This window comes from Bubalus kerabau, chromosome 14 (genome assembly GCF_029407905.1).
Source record: "Bubalus kerabau isolate K-KA32 ecotype Philippines breed swamp buffalo chromosome 14, PCC_UOA_SB_1v2, whole genome shotgun sequence".
Taxonomy (NCBI): domain Eukaryota; kingdom Metazoa; phylum Chordata; class Mammalia; order Artiodactyla; family Bovidae; genus Bubalus; species Bubalus kerabau.
In genome coordinates this window covers 71,860,023-71,886,790 of record NC_073637.1, presented here as the reverse complement: position 1 = coordinate 71,886,790, position 26,768 = coordinate 71,860,023, and the positions used below count along the sequence as shown (strand labels likewise).

At 39.6% G+C, this 26,768-nt stretch overlaps 1 protein-coding gene across 4 annotated transcripts in view; it reads left to right on the top strand.

The window, feature by feature from the left end:
- ESRP1 (epithelial splicing regulatory protein 1) overlaps window positions 1-13,240 on the top strand; it is a 58,220-nt gene extending 44,980 nt beyond the window's left edge. For 3 of the 4 annotated variants that reach the window (XM_055546640.1, XM_055546645.1, XM_055546642.1), the window contains 2 exons: window positions 2,481-2,590; window positions 11,732-13,240. In XM_055546640.1, coding sequence (XP_055402615.1) covers window positions 2,481-2,555 — 75 coding nt within the window. In that variant the 3' untranslated portion in view covers window positions 2,556-2,590; window positions 11,732-13,240. The remainder of the gene's footprint in view (window positions 1-2,480; window positions 2,591-11,731) is intronic. The other variant, XM_055546644.1, reaches the window with a different exon arrangement.
- Window positions 13,241-26,768: the final 13,528 nt, after the last annotated feature.

Sequence of the window (26,768 nt, the reverse complement as noted above, 5' to 3'; positions counted from 1 at the left end):
TCACATGGTTAGACCCAAACTCCTTCTTGCCTACAATGTCTAAAAATCAGTATCTTGCAGTCTTTACTTGCACTAAAAGCAAAAATGGTCTTTCCTCTTGGAGCTGAGCCTTGCTTGAGTCGTTAGTTGAGAAGCACTTGTAGGCCTAATCATCAAGTCCTGAAGCGTTAACCGTACAACACGGTAAGGGTGTTGTCCGCAGGCACAGTTATACTCGCACTCCTAGAATAGGTTTACAAGGTTGGTATCCATGAACCATGGAGTCGCAAAGAGTTGGACATGACTTGGCAACTGAACAACAACAACAAATCCATAAATTGTGGAGGATTGTGGAGCTCAGCTAAAGCAATGTCAGTGGGGATGTCCCAAACCTACCAAGTTACCATCATGGGATATTTTTTGACAATTGAAGAAAATCTATGTCTGATAGTGAAAGACTGAATGAAATTGGACAAAAGTTATGTTTTGTTCCTGCTTGGCTTAGCACATTCTTTGAAGACATAAGCTATTTTTCAGAGATCAGCAGATACTTTGCTTCTTCCCTACCTGTTGGAATCCTTTGGAATGGTAAATAATTACTTCCCAAACTTCGTATCTGATTCACTAGATTACGAAGAGAGAATTTTACCAATGGCTATTGAAAAGATAAAATCACATGGAAAATACATTTGAGTTTTGTGTTTTCTCCCATGATTTTCCAGTTGTTTTGACTAATTTTTATTACATTCAAACTGAATAGCATTAAGTGGTCATACATATAAACTGTATGAAAGTAAACGAAACTGCTCTTCTTACGGGTATTTATTAAACCACAAACACATAATGGTAGTTATTTCTAGATTTATGGCTAAAAGATTTACAGGCTTCAAAATTAAGATAAACTACTACAGATTGAAGTTTTTATCTTCTAGTAGCCTCTAGGGAATTATTCAGTGTTGGAGCAGACCTAGTATAATCAGAAGCAAAAAGATTCTGCAAAGCTATTTTGTCTCAAGGCATTTGCCTTCATTTCTGAAGTGCTTGGAATTTATGAACTGGATAGATAAATTAGGATTACATAGGAACCTCAGTTATCTAATTCAGCATATCAAATTATTCTTGAATAGTTTTAAGGTAGTTAAAATGCATACATTCAAAATCTTTTGTATATAATCTAATTTCATGTCACTCTTACATAAAAGTTTGTATTTTCTGCTGTCTTTAAGAGTCCTTGCCTTCTTATTCTTTTTGCCTGTTCTCAGTTATTTTAGTAATGGCCACTCAAAAAAGCTCTAGTTCTTTTAGATATGTCTTTATCACAAAATAAAAAAATCAATGGATGACTTTTAAAAAAAAATTGTTCTGAAGTGTAATCTTTATGTCTGTCTTTATATATGGGGCCTTTATTGCTGTTGCTTATTTATTGGGAGGTTTTCATTTGATTTCTGGTTACTTGAAATTTATCCTACATAATTACATAATTTATTTATGTAGGTAATAATACCAAATCCTTGGTAATAATTGTTTGAATGAATGAATGAAATCTCTTTATGGTTTCTGATTCTGTCTTTTAAAACATACATATATATATAATAATGGCATATGTCATTTTTATAAATGTTACTTTTAATTTTTAGATGTATGGTTCCCCTTTCCTCAGCAAAATTCTTTCTATAAAACTACTCCCACTTAATTTTTCCTTATTTGATTTGGGATTGAAGGGGCTGGAAAGGGCTGATTTACAAAGAGAAGAATTGTGATACTAAAGCAAGATACAGGATATAGGTTCTGCTATCAAATCTGCATTTTTGTAAATTAACCTGAGTGAGGCCCATTTTGATAAATGAAATTAATAGAATGAGAATTTATGAAGGTAAACTACTATAAAAATATTAGTGATGAGGATATCATTCTGTTCGTGGAAATAAATCTTTGTCTTTACTTTAGTTGATGGACCTCTTATTCTGAAATGGGCTCTTAGGTATCGTTATATTAGTCCTTTAACTTTTTCATTTGCCCTTTGCATTAACCTTTCCTGTCAGTGGCTTTGCATTTTCAATAGTGCAAATTTTTTTTTTCTCCTCCAAGTACTGACTTTAATCATTATCTCTTTGGGCCACTTACTGCTTTTAACTTGCTGCACTGCTGAGAGAACTAGATTGATATTACAAATATAACTAATGCTTGTGGTGTCATGGAAACTGTATTGTTAACAAGATCTGAATTGTTTGGTAATGTTGTGGTACTCCGTTCTTTTTCTGTCTGCATGTTCATCTAACTCTCCGCTTAGAAGAGATTTTTATGATATTTAGACATGTTAAGTAAGAAACAATTTGAGATTCACAGTTACGTAGATGGCTTGTATCAGCGTTAACTTGTTTCCTATGGTTTTAATGTCCTGTATATAATTCAGTTGGTAGAACTATTCAGTTGAAATACTAACTGTCTGTAGTGATAGTTTGTCCATCTTTTGATCCTGTTTGTTTTAACTTGCATTTTAGTATGCAACCGAGGATGGACTTGTACACACAAGTGACCAGGCCAGGACTCTATCCAAAGAATGGGTTTGTATTTAAGGGCCCCAGCAGTTAGATCATCCTCAGAAAAGAAGGTAAGGCTCCATGCTATGGAAGTTAAATTATAAAGGGCCTAACAGAGAGATCAAGAATCTTGATGTTTTTTAAGTCAGGTGGGACTTCTCTTCCCTTTATGTGATATAAGAAATGACAGAAATCTTGGAAGGAATGGAGACTGAAGTTAAGATTGTCGTCTAAGTGTAGTATCTAAGCAATATATATGGAAACGGTTGTATGTTATTTTGGCATAGGGAAAACTTTTCCATTTGGAAATTATTTTAAAGTATACAGTTAAATGATATTTAGTGTATTTGCAATATTGTGCGACCACTATTTCTGTCTAGTTCCAAAACATTTTTATCAACTCTGAAAGAAAATCCCATACCCATTAAGCAATAGCTCCCAGTTTTCCCTCGCAATAGACCCAGGCAACCAATCTACTTCATTTCACATGTTTTTGAGGTTTATCCATGTTATAGTATGTATCAGTACTTCATTCCTATTTTTGTGACTGATTAATATTCCATTGTATCAAGTCAGAATTAATATTCTGGCTCGATGGACATGAGTTTCAGCAAGCTCCAAGAGTTGGTGATGGACAGGGAAGCCTGGCATGCTGCAGTCCATGAGGTCACAAAAAGTCAGACACTACTGAGTGAACTGAATATTCCATTGTATGGCTATATGAGATTTTTTTTTTCCCCCCATATATCTATTGATGGGCTTATGGGCTGATTCCACCTTCTGGGTATTGTAAATAGTGCTGATATGAATAATTATGTACAAATATTTGAATATTTTAAATTATTTTGGGTGTATATTTAGGAATAGAAACATTGAGTCATATGATAACTCTATTAAGTTGGTTATACTTTTTTTCCTAGTTTCTCTTTTCTAAAGTTGTGGTAAAATAATATATAACATAATATGATTTTAATCATTTTTAAGTGTACAGTTCATGGCATTAAGTACATCCACATTGTTTGCAACATCTAGCTCCTGAACTTTTTACCTTCTCATGCTGAACTCTAAATAACATTAAACATAATCTCCTATTCCTCTTTCCCTAGCTCCCTGGAAACCATTATTCTCTTTTATGTTTCTGTGCATTTAACTATTGTAGTTACCTTATAAATGGAATAACACAGTATTTGTTCTTTCATGGCTGACTTATTTCACTTAGCCTAATGTTTTTTAAAGTTCATCTGGGTATACTTTTAAATATGCCTCATTCCAAAATGATTGCAAGGTTTTTGTTGCGTCTTCCTCCTCTTCTAAAACTAAACCTAGAGGAAAAGGATTCTGATAGCTTTTTGAATAATTTTTTCTCCCTACTAATTCAGTTCAGTTCAGTCGCTCAGTCGTGTCCCATTCTTTGCAACCCCATGAATCCCAGCACGCCAGGACTCCCTATCACCAACTCCCAGAGTTCACTCAAACTCATGTGCATCGAGTCGGTGATGTCATCCAGCCTTCTCATCCTCTGTCATCCCCTTCTCCTCCTGCCCCCAATCCCTCCCAGCATCAGAGTCTTTTCTAATGAGTCAACTCTTCACATGAGGTGGCCAAAGTATTGGAGTTTCAGCTTCAGCATCAGTTCTTCCAATGAACACCCAGGACTGATCTCCTTTAGGATGGACTGGTTGGATCTCCTTGCAGTCCAAGGGACTCTCAAGAGTCTTCTCCAACACCACAGTTCAAAAGCATCAATTCTTCAGTGCTCAGCTTTCTTCACAGTCCAACTCTCACATCCATACGTGACCACTGGAAAAACCATAGCCTTGACTAGATGGACCTTTGTTGGCAAAGTAATGTCTCTGCTTTTGGATACTTTATCTAGGTTGGACATAACTTTCCTTCCAAGGAGTAAGCATCTTTTAACTTCATGGCTGCAGTCACCATCTGCAGTGATTTTGGAGCCCCCCCAAAAAAATAAAGTCTGACACTGTTTCCACTGTTTCCCCATCTATTTGCCATGAAGTGATGGGACCAGATGCCATGATCTTCGTTTTCTGAATGTTGAGTTTTAAGCCAACTTATTCACTCTCCTCTTTCACTTTCATCAAGAGGCTTTTGAGTTCCTCTTCACTTTCTGCCATAAGGGTGGTGTCATCTGCATATCTGAGGTTATTGATATTTCTCCCAGCAATCTTGATTCCAGCTTGTGCTTCTTCCAGCCCAGCGTTTCTCATGATGTATTCTGCATATAAGTTAAATTAACCTTCCCTTAAAAAATATTAACATTGTGTGTGAATCTCCTTAAAAGAGCTAGTTATAAGGAAGGACATGGTCAGGAATTGGTGCGGCTTCTTTCTTTTTTTTTTTTTGTTTTTTTTAATTGGGTTACTGAAATTGGTTTGTTGGCATGTCATTTTCAAATTTTTTGGTAACCATTTTCATGGCCAAGGACTATGTGGACTTCAATCACATGGATTCTAAATTAGAAAAAAATGTTGTCATTGCAGTGTTGTGTTTGAGAAAATGACAGTTGGGGGTCTTAGTCTATCGCTCTGAAGTTGTAGAAGCCCCAGTTCTGGATTGGAAGTGTTGATTCTCTGCCATTTTCAGTGAGGTTTCAAGATGCTATCAAAGGGCCCACATCCATGGTAATGTGAATGAATTTTCTGGTCCACAGCCCAGCCCACTGTGCGTTTTCTAGCACATGGTGATGAGAGCACTTCAGGTGTTCTTTGTTCATCTCCCTGATGCTGCCTGTGAACTTGACAAGCATACTGTGCACAAAATACGTTTTTGAATAAGGAATGACTAGAATTGGGGAATTCTCTGGTTGTCTAATGGTTAGGGCTTGGCACTTTCACTGCCAGAACCCAAATTCGATCCCTGATCAGAGAGCTAGATCCCAGAAGCCTCACGACCAGAGAAAAACTGACTAGAAGTGTGACGTTTTGAAATATCCTAAATTGACTATGACCATTACTCAGCACCTCTAATTCTATCCTGCTACTGCTAAGTCACTTCAGTTGTTTCCGACCCCATAGACGGCAGCCCACCAGGCTCCCTTGCCCCCGGGATTCTCCAGGCAAGAACACTGGAGTGGGTTGCCATTTCCTTCTCCAAATTCTATCCTAACGTTTGTATATTTGGGGTCATGGTAGGATAACAAATCAGGTCCTTTGTTAAAATCCAGGCTTTTGCATTTAACATCAGATTAATCTGCCTTTATATTGAGGATTTTTAAAAACTCACATGGAGTACTGTATGAAATACTTGGCATAAATTATCTCATTTAATTATATCAACAACCTTGAGAAGTAAGGATTATAAAAGTATTTGTGCTCCTTGTAAAGAATTTGAAACATATAGACAGTTACAAGGAAATCAGTAATCATCCCACCGTCTAGAAATAGCTACAGTGAATGATTCTTTTCAAGTTCTTTTTTTATATGCCCTCTAGGAATTTTGAACCTGTTTCTTTCCCCTTAACCTTTTACTGTGACTGTATATTTGTATATTTTTCTCCTCATCCACATGCATATTAAATTCATTATCATTAGTCATCTTTGACACCAATAGAGTGGCTTGTGCTCTGAGAGCACTTTTATATCTGCAGTCTCATTGGAGTTTCAACACAGCCCTGTGAGGGCTCAGGACATGTACCTTGGCCCCATTTGTCAGAGGAGATGAAATCCAGAGGGATTAGACAATTTTCACAAGTCATACAACTAGTGACCAAGCTGATCAAAGACCCACAGCTTCCAGCTTCACTCTTGGTGCTCTTTGGGCAAATGAGAGCACAGCAGTAAGTGTTTGCATTGAACTGAACAGTGATGCAGAATGTCTACATCCTGATTCCTGGAACCCATGTCTTTTGCCTTACCTACCAAAAGATATAAATTAAGGATCTCGAGAGGAGGAGTTTATTTTGGATTACCTGGGTGGACCCTAAGTGCGATTATAAGAAAGAAACAGACAGAGATCAGGTAGACACATGAGAGAGGAGGTGGAGGTGTAACTACGAGAGATTACAATCAGGTGGATGCAAGGCACGGAACACCTGTAGCCAGCAAAACTTGGAAGAGGCCAAAAGTAGATTTTTTCCTGCACCCTACCCTCTGGAGGGTGTGTGGCCTGGCTGACACCTTCATTTCTGACCTCTGGCCTCCAGAATTGTTAAGAATAAATTTCCCCTTGTTTTAAGTAACCAGTTTGTGGTAATTTGTTACAGTAGCCACAGGAAACTAGTATGTTGCTGTAAAAATTCACTGAAAGAACAATGTCACTGCTGGTTATAGAATCAGATAAAGGTAACCAAAGCCCATGGTGAGGTCTGGTAAAGAAGTCACACTGTCTGTCTTTTCGTGTAGCCTTGTCATCTCAAAGGAGCCTATATTTGCAGACTGCCCCCCAAAAGATAATGCCTGCTTTTTTGGTCCTAGGAAACCCCTAAGGACAGCTCACAGGCTATTAAAGATGCGCAAGGGGCACTTCAGAGAAGGAGGTTGTGATGACTGGCTGGGAAAATGCCTCCTCACATGGCCAGAGTTCTTGTCACCCCAACTTTCACTGTGAGCTCCAAGTCTCAGACTCAGGATCTCAAAGGGCAGGGTCAGCTCATAAATTTAAATTTGTCAACAAGTGCTCCCTAACTATATTTACAACTACATTTTGCATACATAAGGAGATGATAATTCTTTAGAGGAGACAGTTCCCTTCTCTGTAAAAATTGGGGAAAAAAGAACCTCATATTACATATGTAACATTTTTGGGTGTTAAGAATCAGGTGGATTAATGAGTATAAAGTTAAACAAACTAAGGTTCTTTCTGTATACAAGTACCTATTTTGTTGCTATGATCACAATAATCATTACAGGGGCAGACTACTGTCTACATTGCAGACTTATTCAGGTTTTACCAGTGTTTTCGTTAATGTCCTTTTTCTACTCCAGGATCCAGTCTAAGATTTCACATTTAGATGGTTGTCTCTTTGGTGTCCTCTGGCCTGTGTTAGTGTTTCAGTCTTAGGTTGTTTTCTTGACCTTGACAGTTCTGCTTTATACTGCTCTTGAAGTCTTGTGGGCTGTCCTTTAGTTGGATTTAATTTTTTTCTTGTGGTTAGACTGGGGTAGTAGGTTTTAAGAAAGAGTATATGGAAGTGAAGATCCCCTCTCATGAAGTTTTGTGGTGACCTCCCTGGTGGTATCAATTTTGATCTCTTGGTAAATGGCTTCATCCATTCAGGCTGTCTTAACACAGTTCTGTGGACTTGGCTGGCTTATAAACAGCAAACACTTAGTCTCTTACAGGGTTCTGAAAGCTGAAAAGTCCAAGATTAAGTGCTTCTAGTTTCCTTGTGTGTGTGTGTGTGTGTGTGTGTGAAAAGTTTTGTCTGTATACAAGGTATTTTTGGAAGCTCTTGTAATATATTAAGCCTGGTTATTATCACAGCACCTAAGTTTTATGGAAAACAAAACAAATCTCAATGTAGCCCTCATTTGAATAGGTGTGTATTTTCTCTTGTTTTGGCTACACTGGGTCTTTGTTGCTGTACTCGGGCTTTCTCTGGTTGCAGTGATTAGAGGCTACTTTCCAGACTTCACATTTCGGTGGCTTCCCTTGTGCTGAGCGCAGGCTGCGTGCGCTCAGGCCTCAGCAGTTGCGGTGGTAAAGCCAGCAGGAGGCGCTGGCGGGCGGTGGCTGCGGCACATGGGCTCAGTCGCCCTGCAGCGTGTGGGATCTTCTGCAGCAGGGATCGAACCTGCGTCTCCTGCTTCACCTGGTGAATTCTTAACCATGGGGCCTCCAGGAAGTCCTGAAGGGTATTTTTTTTTTATTCTCGGTCTCTTAAATGTATAGTTTGGATTACTTTGTGGATTGAAAAAAAAAGTTGTTTTTTTCTTTTGGATCAACATAGTGGCTAATGTGTTAGTTTCTGGCCCCCAAATTCAAGATATCTTTTGAATAAAAAGAGCATCTTTGAAAATTGGACAAAACTTCTCTCTTCCTCCTCCAACTAGGATTATAAAAATGGGCCAGAATGACAAATATTGATTCTTTTGACTCAACTGACAAACAGCCTTTCTTTGATTAAAGAATTTGAGTTATGGGTTTTATTTTATCTTAAAGGAAGAAGAAACTGTTCTTCTGTCCTAATAAAAGATCCCAACTATGAATTATACTTTTCAGAAGAGAGATGTCAAAATTACTGGGAGGAAATGAAATATTACAACTACACACAGACCCCTACATACGAACAAGTTCTGTTCCGAGAGTACTTTTTTTTAAATCCAGTTTGTTAGTAAGTCCAACAAAGTTAGCCTAGATACCCAACTAACACAATTAGCTATATAGTACGGTACTGTAATAGGCTTATAATGCTTTTCACACAAATAATACATAAAAAACAAACATGAGAAATAAAACATTTTCCATCTTACCACACAGTGCCTTGGAAAGTACAGCAGTACAGTAGGGCAGCTGGCACACGGGCTGGCGTGGAGTGAGCAGGCAAGGGCAGCTCCTGACCAGAGGAGGGACGGGAGGTGGGGCAGCTGAAAGGCCGGCGGCAATAGGAGACGCAGGGCAAGCTGCAGCTTCCCTCGTACACCTGATGCTGATGGCACAGGATCTGGTTCTTTGCTGGATTAACTTCTGTCTACCCTGTTGAAAAAAACGATCCAGCGACGTCTGGGTAGTAGCTGTTTTTTCTTGTCATAGATGACACAGTGGCACTGGATCGCATTCTGAATGGCTGCTGCAAACTCCCCTGCTGTGCCTCAAAGACTAACGGTGCCTCCTCAAATAAACAAAATCCCCTGGCCACCTCCTGCGTCATGAATCTCTTCAGTTCTCTGTTTACCTCTTCCCTCTTTTCTCTCTTTGTCCTTTCTCTGGGCTTCCAGTGCCATCAGGTCTCTAACACACGTTTGCATCTTTGAAAGTTTGCAACTTGAAGGTTCGTATGTGGGGGACTCACTGTAATCAGAGTTACAGGCATTTTTTTCTTTTTAAGGGGTGTAGGTTCATTCCATAGGACATGACACCAGTTGGTGAAACCAGATATCTTAAAAGAATTCTTTGTAAATGTACATAGAACTTTTAATGACAACTTAGTGCAAAATACAGCATTATATGTTTTGACGCAGATCTTACTAGAAAGGAAAGACAAATACGCAGTTGTACCTTAAAAATTGTCTTTGCATACGAGTGTTTGCTTTTATGCAGCTATAGGGGAATATGAAACATTTTCTCCTTATCTGTCTGAGATTTTCTTTGTTGTTGTTGTTGACAGCTAGGAATCTACAGTTGCATTGCTAAATTCTAAAATTCCGTTGGATACCATGGGGATTAAAAGGCAGGTCTGAGAAAGTTAAGCTTTTAATTTTTTCAGAACTTGTCCACATTTTCACAAAACATGAAGGTATAACTTTCAGCATCTACAGTAATTTCCTACTGGAATACTAGTAGTCTGGGCTGAGAATGAGGGAGGTGGAATTCATTGACTCTGATAACAGACAGGTCCATAGTTGACCAACTTGGCTGCATCCAAGGCCTCACTCTCAGCCCAACTCTCTTTGTGCCATACTTGCAGCAAATCATGGCTGGCCACCATTCCATTGCCAAGTCCAGAGGAAGCCAGGGCTTAAGTGTCACTGGCCTCACCTTAAGTCCCTCTCTGAAACCATTGTGGCCAAGGACACACAGGACTCTAATGGGCTATATCTGGGTCACTTGTTGGGCTCAGTGGTAAAGTTGCCTCTTTATGGCCTTGAGATTGGGGGCGGGGCAGTCGTTTAAGGAAAATCAGGTGCTATGGCCAAAAGATAGACAAAATAGATATTGGACAACAGTAATAATGTCGGGTCATTGATAGAGATTTTCTTATCCAAATTTAGTATCCAAAGAGCAGGTTTCAATGCATAGTATTTTAAAGCTAAGTGCTAAGTTATGGTCCCTTTCAAAACCACATTTAAAAATGAATTCTAACAAAGAAACAAAAGTTTCTCTATTCTTAAGAGTACCTGAATCTAAATCTGTATTCCAGTTTTGAAATCTTTTTTTTTTTTTGGTCTATATGCTGAGTCTTAGTTGTGGCACACAGGATTTTGATTTTCATTGCAGTGTGCAAACTCCTAATTGTGGCATGTGGGACCTGGTTCCCTGACCAGGGATCGAACCCTGGGGCCCTCTGCATTGGGAGCACAGTCTTAGCCACTGGACTACCACGGAAGTCCCAGAATCTGCTTTTAAAACAAATCTAGGATTAACCACAATTACAAATTGGTCATATGAATAGAACTAAAGTCTGAAGAACTGTATTTCTATCTTTATTTCTGTTTCTCATTTACATGTGAAAGTATATACATGCCTAGTTATTTTTCATTTTAAAGATTGTGTGTGGGATATAAGTAAATAGCACAGAAGAACCAATTTGCATTCATATTCTAGATCTTCCAATTATTGGCTTAATTGCTCTGTGCCTCAGGTTTCCCATCTGTAAAATGGGGGTGACATGGCAATATAATAGGGTGGTTGTAAGGATGAAATAGTCCACATAAAGGTAGTTTTTATAGATTGGTCACTGACATATAGAACTTTTTTGCTCCAGTGTCATTATTTAGTGCTTTTTTTTTCTTTTTTTGGCCACACCACATGGCATGTGAGGTTAATTCTCCCACCAGCTATGAAACTGTGCCCCCTGCTTTGAAAGCATGGAGTCTTAACCACTGGACCACCAGGGAAGTCCCCTCTCAGTGCTTCTTACTGATACAAATATTCTTGTTTGAATTTTTTTGGAAATTTCTTATATTAGAATTTAATATCAAATTTTTGTCTTAATGGCTTGATTTATTTAGAAAATGGTATTGAACCTCCACTATCACTAAAATGCTCAGATAACCTGGGGACCCAGAATAAGGAATGAAGAGAATAGTCTCCTCACAAAAGATTTAAGTGGGGAGGTAAAAACACACATTATCCCATGCATGATAATATGGCTAGGGTATTGTAGAAATGTCAGTTATCACATAAACTTCACTTGTCAGCAGTGTATTCCCTGAGAATTTGCTGTGTAAATACCAATTATGTCTGTGTAAAATAAAAATTTGGAATCCTTTTAAGACTTTTAGACCTTTTAGAATTCAGAATCTTTTTCACGGCGACTAAGAATTGTAAAATTGAGAGACTATAATTTTTTCTTTTGTTCTTTTTTTTTTCAGTGTTTGAAAGATGTATGGAGATCCTGAAACCTTCAGACATAAGACAACTTCCAGCAACTTCAGGAGAAGTTTGTCTACACTCAGGCTGCAGTATTTTCAGCAAACATCATTGGACGGTGGGCGAATGCCCTATCTTTTGGTGGAATGAAAAATTTGAGCCAGTGAAGCCAAATTCTCATTGCAAGCAGCATGCTTGGCTCCTTGCTCACTGCAAACAGGCATTTAAAATGTGAATTTGAAATCGGGTGTCTCCACTACTACCAGCTAATATGGCATCATAGGTGTTTCCTAAGTTTTAAGTCTTGGGGGAAAAAAATACTCCACTGACATCTGCCATCTCCACCAGGAACTCTTTTATGGAAGCTCCATTTTTGTGTGTTCCCATTCTTCTCCCCATCTTCTGCACAATCATGTGCTCTTCTGAAGTAAGAATAAGGTCTTGGAGTACGTAAGTCCCAGACTTACAGAAAGAAATAAAGCTATTATTTTCCCAGGCTCTTGGCCATCACAATGTCTTACAGTTAAAAGCCACCAAAAACTATTTTTTAAACACCTTGGAATAAGTGAGAAGAAATGGCACACCCATCACAAAACATACATAGTTTAAAAGTTTCCTTTTTTTTCTCAGTGGGTATCAGTTGTAAATAAAAATGAACTAGGGGCCAAAATATAAAACCAAAAATGAAGCAGCTATGTGTAGTTATTAATTTCTAGTTTGAACTGTAACTGAATACTGTGGCTTTGTATGTATTATTTTATACTGTACTTTTCCCATTATTGATGGTCCGGACTTTAATAAGAAATTCCATAGTTTTTAATATCACAAATGAGAATATTTGAACAATGTATTCTAGAAAGCAATATACTAACTAAAGTGAATGCTTGTATATAATAAGATAGCCTTGATCCTTTTTCTCTAATGCCTTAACTGTCAAATTAAAACTTTTAAAAAGCCTAGGGTTATAGTCAGCATTCTAGACTGAGAGGTGAACACTGATGTGATGAGAACAGGTGCTGATGCTGTCGGCCTGTAGCCCTGTGTGTTTAGCTGTGTTTATGCTCCAGAAGTGCAATATTAGACACTAGCTAGATAGTACTGCTGCCTCGTGTAACTCCAAAGAGAACAACAGAATTTGATTAACCAAGTGCACATGTTCCTTTAAGTTCCTCTTAATGTCCTTAGCTTGAATGCAATGCCATACAGATTTATGTGGCTGCTATTTTTATTTACTTTGCATTATTTTGATTAATACCTTAAATGGAAAGCCAAACAGTCCCTCTTCACTGACCAGTAATGTCCATTTAACTGCAGTAGGAAAAATAAGAAAAACCATGTTGTGTGAAAATTGGTGATAACTGGCACTTAAGATCATAAAGATAGTTCTTTATACTTGGCTGCCTTAAGATGCTGTTTGCCCAGAGCTCTGAAAGACTTTAAGATAGGCAGTAATACTACAATACTACTGAATTTTTGTAGAATTGTTACATTTGATAATAAAACTTGCCTGTTTAATCTCAATGTTTGCATTCTGTTTTGTAATTAGAACAGTTAAGGGTAACAGATGAAGGGTGTGGTGGGTAAAGCCATCTTTTCCTGAGGTGGTAGGATATTTCCTTAAGTTACTGTGAGTGTTTGTTAGGTGTGCTCTGTCGTGTCTGATTCTTTGTGACCCCATGAACTGTAGCCCGCCAGGCTCCTCTGTCATGGAATTTTCCAGGGAAGAATACTGGATTGGGTCACTATTTTCTTTTCCAGGGGATCCTCTTGACCCAGGGAATTGAACCTGCATATCCCGTACTTCCTGCATTACAGGCAGATTCTTTATTGCTAAAACACACGGGAAGCTATCAATGATTAATGCACTCCAGATACAGATTAAACAACCAGCCTTAGAGTATAAATCATTGAGACTTTGATCCCAAAATTCTTAAAACAGTAGTCATAGTTATTAATATGTGGTCCTTGTATCTTATTATTAGAACTCTGTTTGCTTGATAATTTGAAAACTTATTGGAGCCACATAAGACATTTCTTAAAAGCCATATAATAAAAGCTACAACTCTAGTGTTTCTGAATCCCACAAACTTCTTTATTCCATTTCTCTCTCTGCTAATTCTGAGTTCTCCAATATTCTCTCTAATCCAAATTTTATCCATTTTTTAGGAACCAGGTTAAGACTTGCCTGACTTCCACCATTTTAGAGTTACATATATTGACCATATCATTATTTGATGTATATACTCTCTATGGAGTTCAATTCCAGATCTAGTACATTTTTACACACATGATCTTGTTAAGTACTCATCAAGTGAAGTTTAGTTCAACTGGGACACTTCTGCAATCTCGGTCCTTGCCAACATCATTTATAAAAATGAAGCAATTGCTTTCAGGTTTGTGCTTCAGCTTTGGGTCTGTGAAGAGGGAGCAGAGCCCTCTGGGCAATCTAAGGTTCTGCTCCAGCTTCCTGTACCTTTATGTCTCTGGTAGGCATTTAATGTCCAGGCTATTCCTTGCCTTAAAGAAAAACAGGTTGCCTGGGCTAAGGAGATAGCTATTTACCTCCTTGAAATAGGACCTCATATAATTGCTCCTAATGGCACCCCACTCCAGTACTCTTGCCTGGCAAATCCCATGGATGGAGGAGCCTGGTGGGCTGCAGTCCATGGGGTCGCTAAGAGTCTGACGCGACTGAGTGACTTCACTTTCACTTTTCACTTTGATGCATTGGAGAAGGAAATGGCAACCCACTCCAGTGTTCTTGCCTGGAGAATCCCAGGGATGGGGGAACCTGGTGGGCTGCCGTCTCTGGGGTCACACAGAGTTGGACACAACTGAAGCGACTTAGCAGCAGCAGCAGCAAGGCAGAAAAAGAACATAGGTGATGGTATGAGATTAAGAAAGGCCAGTGGGAAAGAATTGAGAATAGAGAGTATATAAAAAAAAAATCTTAAAGTCTGTCTCTTAGGTTTATAGTTGGTTACATAATTTCTCTTCCTCTCCCTGCTTCCCCCAGCTCTTTGGGGAAAATGTTTTTAACATATACAAAAATAGAATGATGGCCACCAAGCCTCTATCCAGCTTCAACAATTACAAACTCAAAGCCAATCTTGCCTATAGATGGATTATATTATCCATTGTAATATCTATTACATATAGGATTATATGTAGTTATATTGTTCAGTCACTACGTCTTGTCTGACTGCGATCCCATGAACTGCAGCATGCCAGGCTTCTCTGACCTTCATTATCTCCCCGAGTTTGCTCAGACTCATGTCTATTGAGTCAGTGAGGCCATTCAACCATCTCATCCTCTGTGGCTTCCTTCTCTCCCTCAATCTTTCCCAGTGTCAGGGTTTTTTCTAATGTGTCAGCTCTTCGCATCAGGTGGCCAAAGTATTGGAGCTTCAGCATCCATCCTTCCAATGAATATTCAGAGTTGATCTCCTTTAGGATTGACTGATTTGATCTTGCTGTCCAAGGGACTCTCAAGAGTCTTCTCCAGCACCACAGATTGAAAGCATCAGTTCTTTGGCACACAGCCTTCTTTATGGTCCAACTCTCACATCCATACATGACTATTGAAAAAACCATAGCTTTGACTATTCAGACCTTTGTCAGCAAAGTGATACCTGCTTTTTAATACTGTCTAGGTTTGTCATAGCTATTCTTCCAAGGAGCAAGTGTCTTTTAATTGTATGGCTGCAGTCACCATCCACATTGACTTTGGAGCCCAAAATGAAATCGGACAGTTTCCACATTTTCCCCATCTATTTGCCATGAAGTGATGGGATTGGATGCCATGATCTTAGTTTTTTGAATGCCAAATTTTAAGCCAGCTTTTTCACTCTCCTCTTTCACCTTCATCAAGAGGCTCTTTAGTTCCTCTTCACCTTCTGCCATTAAAATTACATCATCTGGATATCTGAGGTTGTTGATATTTCTCCTAGCAATCTTGATTCCAGCTTGTGATTCATCCAGCCCAGCATTTTTCATTATGTTCTCTGCATATAAGTTAAATAAGCAGGGTGACAATATACATCCTTGAAGTATCCTTTCCCAGTTTAGAACCAGTCTGTTGTTCCATGTCCAGTTCTAACTTGCTTCTCATCCCGTATACAGGTTTCTCAGGAAGCAGGTAATGTGGTCTGGTATTCCCATCTCATTAAGAATATTCCACAGTTTGTTCTGATCTGCACAGCCAAAGGCTTTAGCATAGTCCATAAAGCAGAAATAGATGATTTTTTGGAATTCCTTTCCTTTTCCATGACCCACTGTATGTTGGCAATTTGATCTCTGGTTCCTCTGCCTTTTCTAAATCCAGCTTGTACATCTGGAAGTTCTCAGTTTACATGCTGCTGAAGCCTATCTTGAAGGAATTTGAGCATAATCTTGCTGGCATGTGAAATGATTGCAACTGTTCAGCAATTTGAATATTCTTTGGCATTGCCTTTCTTTGGAATTGGAATGAAAACTCACCTTTTCCAGATTATATAGATTATCCATATATCTTTCCACTTTTCCCACTGTTGTATTATTTTGAAGCAAATTCTTTGGGCCAAGATTAAAATGGAACTCCAAGTATAAAACTGGGCCATGGTAGGAAGTGTTGTAATGAGAAGTGTGTGTGCTCAGTCATGTCTGATTCTTTGTGACCCCATGGATGGTAGCTCACAGGCTCCTCTGTCCAGGGAATTTTCCAGGCAAGAATACTGGAGTGGGTTGCCATTTCCGCCCCAGGGATAGAACCCAAGTCTTGCATCTCCTGCATTGGCAGGCAGATTCTTTACCACTGCACTACCTGGGAAGCTTCTTAGTGACAAGAGGCAAAGGCTAAATAGGACTGAACCAGTAGAAATAATTCAGTTTCTGAATTTCTGCAACTGTGCTTTGTAATCCATTCCCTATCCCATGTGCCAGTATGAGACACAGACTAGACAGGATATGGTGTAAACTGAGGACTGGAAGGCCACCAGGATGGAATTTAGGAATGAGAGCCCTGAATGAGTACCATAGGGAGAAATTGTTTTTCTACATTTTTGCTGCCTTCTTTAAGTGAGTTTTGAGGCCAAGATCCTAAGGGATCAAAGGTTCAAAAACAAATGACTAGCTCCTAACTTAGAAAAATTAAAGGGAAATGTCCATATTTCAGTGTACTTCCCCTCAGTTACTTTACGTGGAAAGTGGAGGGATATTTCAAGCCAAAACCAAGCTGATAATCATTACCTTGGAAGAGTATACAACCAAACACTGAGAATATGTATAAATTATATTTTATATATATATATATAGCACAATTAAAACCACTGTGTAGGTTAAATGAATCTTCACAATAACCCATTAGGTGGTGCTGGTGGTAGAGAACCACCTGCTGATGCAGGAGACATAAGAGGCTCAGGTTTTATCCCTCCGTCAGGAAGATCCCCTGCAGGAGGGCACAGCAACCCACTCCAGTATTCCTGCCTGACGTATCCCATGGACAGAGGAGTCTGGCAGGTGGTAGTCCATGGGGTGGCAAAGAACCGGACACTATAGAAGCCACTTAGCATTTATTAACAATAGCGACACTTATTATTTTTACTGACCAGGAAATTAAGTGTAGGTTAAGTAGTATCTGTCTTGGCTGCCCAGAAAGTACAGGAAAGGATCTAGAAGATAAAGATTTGGACTCTAGTTGATGTGATTAGTGCTCTCATAACTGCTTCTTAGTAGTTCTGGCTCTTTTCCTAGCATTGCACAAATATAATCCATCATTACAGAGTCATAGAGTTGGGCTTCAAAATGTTCCTTTGGTCTGCCTTTTCACGTTATTACCACTGTGCCATCAGTTCAGCTGCTGAATTATTCAGCAGCTACATACTGTTGCTGTGCTAAAAGGCAATGTTGATAAATGAGTAACAAAGCTGCTGATTACACACTCAAATTTGAGCCAGTGTTTTTTAACCCATATGAAACCAATATGATAGTGGTGTTAAACACTAGAAACATATTTTAAAAAATCAACGTGGAATTTTCATCTTGTTCTGGATGGTTCTCAGCTTGTGTATGTGTGTACGTGTGTGACAGAGACAGAGAGAGAAAGAGATTCATCCTTCCTTCCCTGATGGTGTTTCTTATGGTTTCTTCCTTAGCCACCTTCTCTCTTTTCTGGGAAAATTCAATAACTTACTTTTGCATTCTTGTTTGGAGCTACCAGCTTAAAAACCCAACAAGTCAATGGACATTTATTTCCATTTAAATATCTCTCTGGGCATTTCAAATGCAACATGCTAAAAACAAACATACCTTCCTATGTTAGCAGGTCTGAAAACATGCTTCTTATGTTTTCTCTACTTCAGGAACCAGCACCACAGAGTACCAGGTATTAACGTTAAGAAAGCCACATGTGACTTCCTCACCTCACCATCCTCATCATCAGCATCTCTCACCAGTGCTTTGCCCCAGTATTGAATCCGTGCTTCAAATTCTGCTTTCCTCTATTGCCAGAATGCTTTTCTATAAGAATAATATTTCAAATTATTACATTTTAAAATAAAAATTTTTATTTATTTGGCTGCACTGGTCTTTAGTTGCAGCATGCTGAATCCTTAGCTTCAGCATATGAACTCATAGTATCTAGTTCCCTAACCAGGGAACAAACCTGGGCCCTGGGTATTGGGAGTCCAGAGTCTTAGCCACTGGACCACCAGGGAAGTCCTTGATTACATGTTTTGAAACCACTTTATTGAAGTATTATTGAGATATAAAGACTGTACAACTTGGTGTGTGCAACTTGGTGAGTTGGATCATAGAAAAAGCAAGAAAGTTCCAGAAAAACATCTACTTCTGCTTCATTGACTACCCCAAAGCCTTTGACTATGTGGATCACTACAAACTGTGGAAAATTCTTAAAGAGATGGGAATACCAGAGTACCTTACCTGCCTCCTGAGAAACCTGTATGCAGGTCAAGAAGCAACAGTTATAACCAGACATGGAAGAACGGACTGGTTCAAAGGAGTGACTTGGGAAAGGAGTGTGTCAAAGCTGAATATTGTTACCCTGCTTATTTAACTTAAATGCAGAGTACATCATGAGAAATGCCGGACTGGATGAAGCACAAGCTGAAATCAAGATTGCCGTGAGAAATATCAATAACTTCAGATATGCAGATGACACCACCCTTATGGCAGAAAGCGAAGAGGAACTAAAGAGCGTCTTGATGAAAGTGAAAGAGGAGAGTGAAGAAGTTGGCTTAACACTCAACATTCAAAAAACTAAGATCATGGCATCTGGTCCCATCACTTCATGGCAAAGAGATGGGGAAACAATGGAAACTGTGACAGACTTTATTTTGGGGGGCTCCAAAATCACTGCAGATGGTGACTGCAGCCATGAAATTAATTGCTCCTTGGAAGAAAAGTTTTCACAAACCTGCTGCTGCTGCTGCTGCTGCTAAGTTGCTTCATTCGTGTCCGACTCTGTGCAACCCCATTGACGGCAGCCCACCAGGCTCCCCCGTCCCTGGGATTCTCCAGGCAAGAACACTGGAGTGGGTTGCCATTTCCTTCTCCAATGCATGAAAGTGAAAAGTGAAAAGTGAAGTCACTCAGTCGTGTCTGACTCTTCGCTACTCCATGGACTGCAGCCTACCAGGCTCCTCCGTCCATGGGATTTTCTAGGCAAGAATACTAGAGTGGGGTGCCATCGCCTTCTCCGTGACAAACCTAGACAGTGTATTTAAAAGCAGAAATGTCACTTTGCTGACAAAGGTCTGTATAGTCAGAGCTATGGTTTTTCCAGTTGTCATATATGGATGTGAGAGTTGGACCATGAAGAAGGCTGAGTGCCAAAGAATTGATGCTTTTGAACTGTGGTGTTGGAGAAGACTCTTGAGAGTCCCGTGGACTGCAAGGAGATCAAACCAGTCAGTCCTAAAGGAAATCAACCCTGAACATTCATTGAAAGGATTGATGCTGAAGCTGAAACTCCAATACTTTGGCCATCTGATGCGAAGAGCCATCTCATTGGAAAAGATCCTGATGCTGGGAAAGATTGAGGGCAAGAGGAGAAGGGGGCAACAGAGGAGAAGATCGTTGGATGGCATCCCCGACTCAATGGACATGAGTTTGAGCAAGCTCCAAGAGATGGTGAAGAACAGGGAAGCCAGGCGTGCTGCAGTCCATGGGGTCGCAGAGTCACTCAAGACTAAGTGACTTAACAGCATACTAGGTAAGCATATTAGTGAAACCATCACCACAATCAATGCCACAAATATCACCTCCAAAAATTTCCTCCCATCCTCTTTAACTTTTGTGTGGGTATGTGATAAGAGCACAACAAAGTGATTATGTGTTCTTCACATCTTTTCTACTAAAGGTTTCCATTTGCCGTTTAAAATACCCAAACGTATTACTGCATGCTATTGGGTGAGCTGACGTCTGCCTACCTCTTGAGTTTTATTCAAGGCACCCGTACCCTCATGCTCTATACTTTGTTGTCTTTTTTCTGGGTTGTTGCATGAGTGATGCATTGTTTTTTTCTGTTATCTTTCTCTTCACTGACTAACTGCTATGCAGAATTCTTACCTTTCTAAGGAAGGCCTTTCCTGACTCACTAGGCTCTGTAAATCTCCCTATAATCTGCTCCCCAGATTGTAACTTCAGTCAAGGTAAAGTGTATTTTCTTCCCCACTGAATCCTTAGTGACTAGGCAGCACGTGGGATATATACAATAAGTATCTGTTGAATGAATAAGTGTATGTTCGTTCCTGCAGGTGAAAAGGAATGTGCTTTATGCAGTTTTCCTTTAAAGTTGTCTATAAATTTAAATCTTAAAAGTAAAAAATTGTTTTTCTTTAGCACCAGTTAAAATGTTAGTATTATCTAGTTATTAACAGTATGCTTTTTACACTAAAATGTAAAGTCAGAGTCACCTTTCACATTGATGTACACATCCAAAGAGAAAGTTTGGTATGGAATTCACCCAGACATGATTTTGGATGCCTCTGCCATCTCCAGGACTCACAGTGACTTTTCAGGGTCCTATTCTCAACCAGAGTGCTTATGTGGAACTGTAACAAAATTTTAAAAATTTATCTATATTTAAATCATGTCATAATTGGTGAACAGATTTTTTCTTTTTTTTTTTTACTGTATTAAGAAAAAAATACCATGGCAATTACCCTGTTACACTTAAATCGTTGTGGTGATACATCGTAATTTTGCTGGGAAAACTCCCCCCCCACAATCACTGCATGCTTTTGGTTTTAAGATGTGTCTGTACTTTGGAGTGCAACTAGTCCTCCACACAGCTGGTCTAGATACACCCGCTCAGTCACCTGCATTGACGGCTGGCTGGGGAGTAGCTCGATGGTAGCTCTGGGGGCACCAGGCCATCCACGTTCTAGCCGGAACCACCTTCAGGGTGGGAAGACAGCATCAGCGGTTTCAGGTATCAGTGCTTGAGGAATGGCAGATTCTTTTCTGAATTAATAATTGATGTACTCAGAATCCACCTGCTATGCCTTCCCTCTATCATGAGAAAGAATTTAATCCGTTATTTACATGGGTCCAGAATGCAGGAGAGTAATCAACGCTAGGGAGCTCCTCACGGGGCAATCTCAATCCATAAATAGGGTCGACAAAGGAACGAAAAGCCAAACCAAACCAAAAGCAGCATACTTAATTAAATGGAAATTTCAAATAAATAACAAGTAATTTTTAGCTTACGCTGGCCCAAATATTGCATGGAGCATATTATACTAAAGTGTCCTATATTACCTGGCAATTCTAATATTCAATTCAACTAAATTTCACAAATATTTACTTACTTAGTTACCTGAGGGCTTACTTACCTGAAAGAAGAGAGGATGAAATCTTGGTCTACTAAAATAGAAGCTTTGCCTGGGAAATCTTAATAATAAGCCATTTAGTACCACTAATTTTTTTATTAATAAATGAAAGAATATGTTTAATGAATTAATGATTTCTTATGACTAATCTGGTTAAAAAAAAAAAGTCTCTTCCTGGAGGAGTTTTAACTGTAGGAAAAAACTATATTTTAGAAGATGTCCTAGAGTTCAATTGTCTGTGTTCACATGTCCTATGTTCAATTTAAAAATATTTAAATAGATACACATTGTTTAATATTTTCCCACTGGGGAGGCTTATACAGTTTTCCAGTTTGACTATTGCTTTGTATGATTGTAATACTTCCAGTTAGTGGAAGAGGAAGACAGCCAATCCTTGTGAGTGATAACAGAGCAAATATATTCAGGAGGCACCGAAGTACAGCTTCAAACAATGAGGAAAAAGTGAGGCCTGCTTGAGAAACAACTGCAGGAGCAACTGACAATATAGCCCTTTATTTCCTCTTTTACAGAAAAAGCTTAGAAAAAAATTAATTCATAATCACAAGAAGAACTAATGACAAGTTAAGACAAAACAGCATCTAATCATAGTTTTAATGGTTAGTGTGAAACATACAACTTATCTAAGACATCCACAGCTCATACTATTATCAGCAACTTTTAAATTAATTACCAACATAGTCTACAACATGTTTCAAAGAGTTGAAAGAACAGGATAAAACATGACCAAAGTACAAGTCAGAATATAACGCTGATAAGAGTGTTATGTGTTTTCAAGGACTAATTGATCATACCTGGTTCAGACTTCACAAAGGAAATGGTATTGAGGCTAACTTAAATATGTTACTTAATGGATAATTACAAATTTATGGCATAATAAAGGTGAGAAAGAGTTCCATATCTTTAATAGAAGAAAAGCTGAACTAATGCAAAGATTTCACACTAATTATTCTATACGCTAAGATGGAGAATTAGATAGAAGAGTATCCTTTAAAACAGTCTTTACTTGTATTTATTTTGGTTCCAAGTAGGTGAGTTTTCAGGGGCTTTTGTTTTGTATTTGTCTCATGTTCTGGTAACAAACAGTACTTGGCACACAGAAGGCACAAGATCAATTTTAAGATAGAAACCTTAAGAGTCATTCTCAGCTCATCATTTATCACATCCAGTTGGTCACTAGGCCCTGTAGATTTTACCTCCAGCATTTTTTGAATCCGTTCTCTTTGAACACTTTTATTTCCATTGTCTTATTTCAAGCCTTTATTTTTTAACCCAGTTACTACAATACCCTTCTAATCTACATTTTCTTAAAAGACTTAACTTCTTAAACAAAGCTTTTCACATCAAGCCCTAAAAATATCCATTGCACACAAAAGGGGTCCTTAAGCTTCTAGGTGGTGGTTTAGCCTCTAAATCGTGTCCAACTCTTGCAGCCCCAGGGACTGTATCCCACCAAGCTCCTCTGTCCATGGGATTTCCCAGGCAAGAATACTGGAGTGGGTTGCTGTTTCCTTCTCCAGGGGATCTTCCCAACCCAGAGATGGAACCAGGGTCTCTTGCACTGCAGGCGGATTCTTTACCAATTGAGCCACCGGGGAAGCCAAACTTCTAGAAGAGGCAGCAAATCATACTGTTCTTTGAGTGTAGACTGTAAATGAAAGACCATTTGAGAAAATCTGAAGTGTTTAGGATTGGTCAAGATGAGGCAAAGGTTAATGAAACAACCTTTCAGATTCTGGATGGGAAACTAGCAGCCCATGGTTTGCAGTCATAAAATGGTCCATGAAGTCAGGATCAGAAGCTATCATTCTGATTAGCACACATATTAGGATCACGTGTGCGCCTGGTTGTGTATATTACCATCTGGAATCACCTGGTCTTATTGAGTTATGGAGTGACCTAATGAAAGCTCAGCTATGCTGCTGCTGCTGCTAAGTCGCTTCAGTCGTGTCTGACTCTGTGCAACCCCAGACACAGCAGCCCACCAGGCTCCCCCGTCCCTGGGATTCTCCAGGCAAGAACACTGGAGTGGGTTGCCATTTCCTTCTCCAATGCATCAAAGTGAAAAGTGAAAGTGAAGTTGTTCAGTTGTGTCCGACCCTCAGCGACCCCATGGACTGCAGCCTTCCAGGCTCCTCCATCCATGGGATTTTCCAGGCAAGAGTACTGGAGTGGGTGGGGTGCCATTGCCTTCTCCGAAGCTCAGCTATACTGCCAGGTAATGGCGACATCTTGAGCAGTCAGGGGTACATCTTTTTGAATGAAGTTGATATTTGGAACAAAAAAATCTTATTTTTCTCATAGAGAAATTACACTGGTTCAGGGATAAAATGATTCATTCTCAGTCTTATGGGAAGGTTTAGGTCAAGGGAAGAATGTTCCTATTAGGGAACACAATCAGAATTCCACCGATTTGTATCTAAAGATTGAATAAGTATCTCTCCTTTCATATTCCTATTTAATTTCGAGAATCACTATTTTTTCTCTTTTTCTACTTCTGTGTAGCGCATATACGGCCTGAGGAATGGTCATCACCTCAAGACCCTTGACATGGAAAACAGTGGCCCTCATGAAGTGGAGCTCTGCTTGCTTCTCATCTGATAAGCTGGGCACTGAAATCTGCTGCTTGTGTACATGGGTTCTTGTGGTTTTCAGTGACCCACAGTTTTATTCTCTCGTAGTTTTCACTCAGGCCTTTTTGGTGCAACTAGTGTCTTCCCATAGAAACCCATGTTTCTAACTCCTTGTCCAATGTTACTTGTCAGGCAAGAAATATTTACAGGTGACCAAAGGCATAAAAGGAGTTCCTGGAACTGTTTTTGCATAGCACTGAAAGCTGATAGCTTCTCCCCAAACACCCTGACTTAATACAGGTGCTATTAGGAACGAGACTCTTGCTGTCTGCTAAAAATGGGACAGCCATCATTATCCCATGACTTCAGTGAGTTCCTGTGCTTTTTTCCTCATTCTATAATGGGCATTTTATCAGTTCTTAAATTTACTTCTTCCTACTGTTGAAACACATGAATGCGAAGTGCTATGACCCAGATAACCACGATAGTGTGGTCACTCACCTAGAACCAGACATCCTGGAGTGCGAAGTCAAGAAGGCCTTAGGAAGCCTTACTACAAAGCTACTGGAGGCCATGGAATTCCAGCTGAGCTATTTAAAATTCTAAAGGATGATGCTGTTAAAGTGCTGCTCTCAATATGTCAGGAAATTTGGAAAACTCAGCAGTGGCCACAGGATTGGAAAATGTCAGCTTTCATTTCAATCCCCAAGAAGGGCAAAGCCAAAGTATGTTCAAATTACCATACAATTGCGCTCATTTCACATGCTAGCAATGTGATGCTCAAAATCCTTCAAGCTAGGTGGCACTAGTGGTAAAGAAACCGCCTGCCAACGCTGGAGTTGTAAGAGATGCAAGTTTGACCCCTGGGTGAGGGAAGATCCCCTGGAGAAGGAAATGACAACCCACTCCAGTTTTCTTGCCTGGGAAATCCCATGGACAGAGGAGCTCAACGGGTCTCAGTTCATGGGGTGGCAAAAATTCAGAGACCACTGAAGCGACTTAGCACAGCACACAGGCTTAAGTAGTATGTGAACTGAGAACTTCCAGATGTACAAACTGAGTTTTCAAGAGGCAGAGGAACTAGAGATCAAATTGCCTACATTTGTCGGATCATAGAGAAAGAAAGGGAGCTCCAGAAAAATATCTGTTTTATTGACTATGCTAAAGCCTTTGACTGTGTGGATCACAATAAACTGTGGAAAATTCTTAAAGAGATGGGAGTACCAGGTTACCCTACTTGTCTGCTGAGAAATCTGTAGGTAGGTCAAGAAGCAAAAGTTAGAATTGGACATAGAACAACTGACTGGTTCAAAATTGGGAAAGCAGTATGACAATGCTGTATATTGTCATCCTGCTTATTTAGCTTATATGCAGAGTATTTCATGCGAAATGCCAGCCTGGGTGAGTCACAAGCTGAAATCAAGATTGCTGGGAGAAATTTCAACAACCTTAGATATACAGATAATACCACTCTAACGGCAGAAAGTGAAGGGGAACTAAAGAGCCTCTTTGATGAGGGTGAAAAGCTGACTTAAAACGCAGCATTCAAAAACCTAAGATCATGGCATCCAGTCCCATCAGTTCATGGCAAATAGAAGGGGAAAAAGTGGAAGCAGTGACAGATTTTATTTTCTTGGGTTCCAAAATCACTCCAGACAATGACTGCAGCCATGCAATTAAAAGATGCTTGCTCCTTGGAAGGAAAGCTATGACAAACCCAGCCAGTGTATTCAAAAGCAGAGGCATCTTTTTAATATGTGACAAAGTCAAAGCTATGGTTTTTTTAGTAGTCATGTACGGATGTGACAGGTGGACTGGAAAGAAGGCTGAGCGCCAAAGAATTGATGGTTTTGAACTGCCGTCCCAGAGAAGACTCTTGAGAATCCCTTGGAGAGCAAGGAGCTTAAACCTAAACCTAAAGGAAATCAACCCAAAATATTCACTTGAAGGACTGTTGCTAAAGTTGAAGCTCCAATAGTTCCGCCGCCTGATGTGAAGAGCTGACTCACCGGGAAAGACTCTGACTCTGGGAAAGACTGAAGGTTAAAGGAGAAGGGCTGCATCAGAGGATAAGATGGTTAGAAAGTATCACTGACTCAATGGTCATGAATCTGAGTAAACTCCGGAAGGTAGTGAAGGACAGGAGAGCCTGTCATGCTGTAGTCCATGGGGACACAAATACAAGACTTAACGACTGAACAACAACACTGTTGAGGGGGAAAGATCCAGGTATAATAAAAGTGAAGACAAACAGTATGACAAGTTAAAACTACGTTCCATTGCTGTGGAATATCTAAACTGCACCCTCTCCTCTGCACTGGCCGTAGTATTACTGTTTGTAAAATAATAGTATGAAATGCAGATACATTTGTTTAACTACTTTGGGCGGTTAAGACACTTAAGTTGTAAGTACAAGCTTTTTTCTTGTAAATGTCTGCTGCTGCTGCTGCTGCTAAGTCGCTTCAGTCGTGTCCGACTCTGTGCAACCCCATAGACGGCAGCCCACCAGGCTCCCCCGTCCCTGGGATTCTCCAAGCAAGAACACTGGAGTGGGTTGTCATTTCCTTCTCCAATGCATGAAAGTGAAAAGTGAAAGTGAAGTCGCTCAGTCGTGTCCG